This window comes from Poecilia reticulata, linkage group LG8 (genome assembly GCF_000633615.1).
Source record: "Poecilia reticulata strain Guanapo linkage group LG8, Guppy_female_1.0+MT, whole genome shotgun sequence".
Classification (NCBI taxonomy): Eukaryota; Metazoa; Chordata; class Actinopteri; order Cyprinodontiformes; family Poeciliidae; genus Poecilia; species Poecilia reticulata.
Genome location: NC_024338.1, coordinates 24,979,030 through 24,980,133, shown reverse-complemented (window position 1 = coordinate 24,980,133; position 1,104 = coordinate 24,979,030). Strand labels below are relative to the sequence as shown.

At 41.8% G+C, this 1,104-nt stretch overlaps 1 protein-coding gene across 1 annotated transcript in view; it reads right to left on the bottom strand.

Annotated features, from left to right (window-relative positions):
- Positions 1–1,104, bottom strand: part of eftud2 (elongation factor Tu GTP binding domain containing 2) — a 30,383-nt gene that overhangs the window by 10,782 nt on the left and 18,497 nt on the right. Inside the window, exons 8-13 of the mRNA XM_008417016.1 lie at positions 1,087–1,101; positions 952–987; positions 735–825; positions 565–647; positions 303–469; positions 13–153 (exon numbers count right to left, since the gene is read on the bottom strand). Of these exons, the coding sequence (XP_008415238.1) occupies positions 13–153; positions 303–469; positions 565–647; positions 735–825; positions 952–987; positions 1,087–1,101 (533 nt within the window). The remainder of the gene's footprint in view (positions 1–12; positions 154–302; positions 470–564; positions 648–734; positions 826–951; positions 988–1,086; positions 1,102–1,104) is intronic.

Sequence of the window (1,104 nt, the reverse complement as noted above, 5' to 3'; positions counted from 1 at the left end):
CAGCATGTTTACTGATAAGTGGTCTCACCGTAGGTGTCTGAGTAGATCTTGGCGAAGGACCCCAGGGTGAAACAGATGCTGTACTGAGAGCTGGCGAAGCAAACGTTCCCGAGGAGCGGAGACACCACCAGGTTCTCGTCTGTGGAGTACGTACTGAAAGACAGAAGGAACGTCACAAACACAGAGCCGGGGAAATCGCTTGAGTCTAAAATCTTTTTATTTTGAAACTCAAATATTTTTTTTTTTCATACTTTACTTTAAGGCTCGCAGCTTCCCCTATTAATCAAACAAACCAGAATTACCTGAGCAAACCGTTGACCTCGTCCACAATGTGTCGAAGTTTATAATAAGCATCTGTTGGCGGCAGTTTGAGCTCAACGATGAGCCGGTCCACCTTGTTGATGCAGATGGTGATGGCCATGCGCTCCTGGACGGCATGTTTGATCAGGCGCTCCGTGTTCAGCATCACCTGGTCAAAGAACGACAGAAGATTATTCACTTATTCTATAAAAAATAAATAAAAAAATAAAAAATGAATGCCCTTCTTAAGAAACGGCGACTCACTCCTTCAGCTGCATCGATGAAGAGGACAACTCCGTCTGAGATCCTCATGCTGGATGTGACCTCATCAGAGAAGTTCACATGGCCTTTTCAAGGAGACATACAGTCAATGTTTTGTTCATTTTTAAGAAAACAACACAGATAAACACCTTAATTGTGCTAATATACAAGACCTGGTGTATCCATGATGTTGAAAAGGTAGGATTTTCCTCTGGAGTCTGGCAGCACCATCGTGACTGGRGTGCTTTTGATGCCGACCCCTCGCTGATTTAAAAAAAAAAAAAAAAAAAAARCACCAGAAACGATGAATAAACGGACACAGTAATAACCTAACAGATTTAAATAAATACTTTCTGGTTAATTAAAGACAAATATGAATGAAGGGCTCACCTCCTGCTCAGTGAAAAGGATGTCTGTGTACCGGAGCTGGGAAAGAAAAAAAAAAAGAAAGAAAAGTCAAAATCCACTTTGGGCCGCAGTTGATTTCAACACATTTAAATGAAACTGAAGCAGAGGAACACTCACATCGACATCATCCCTCTT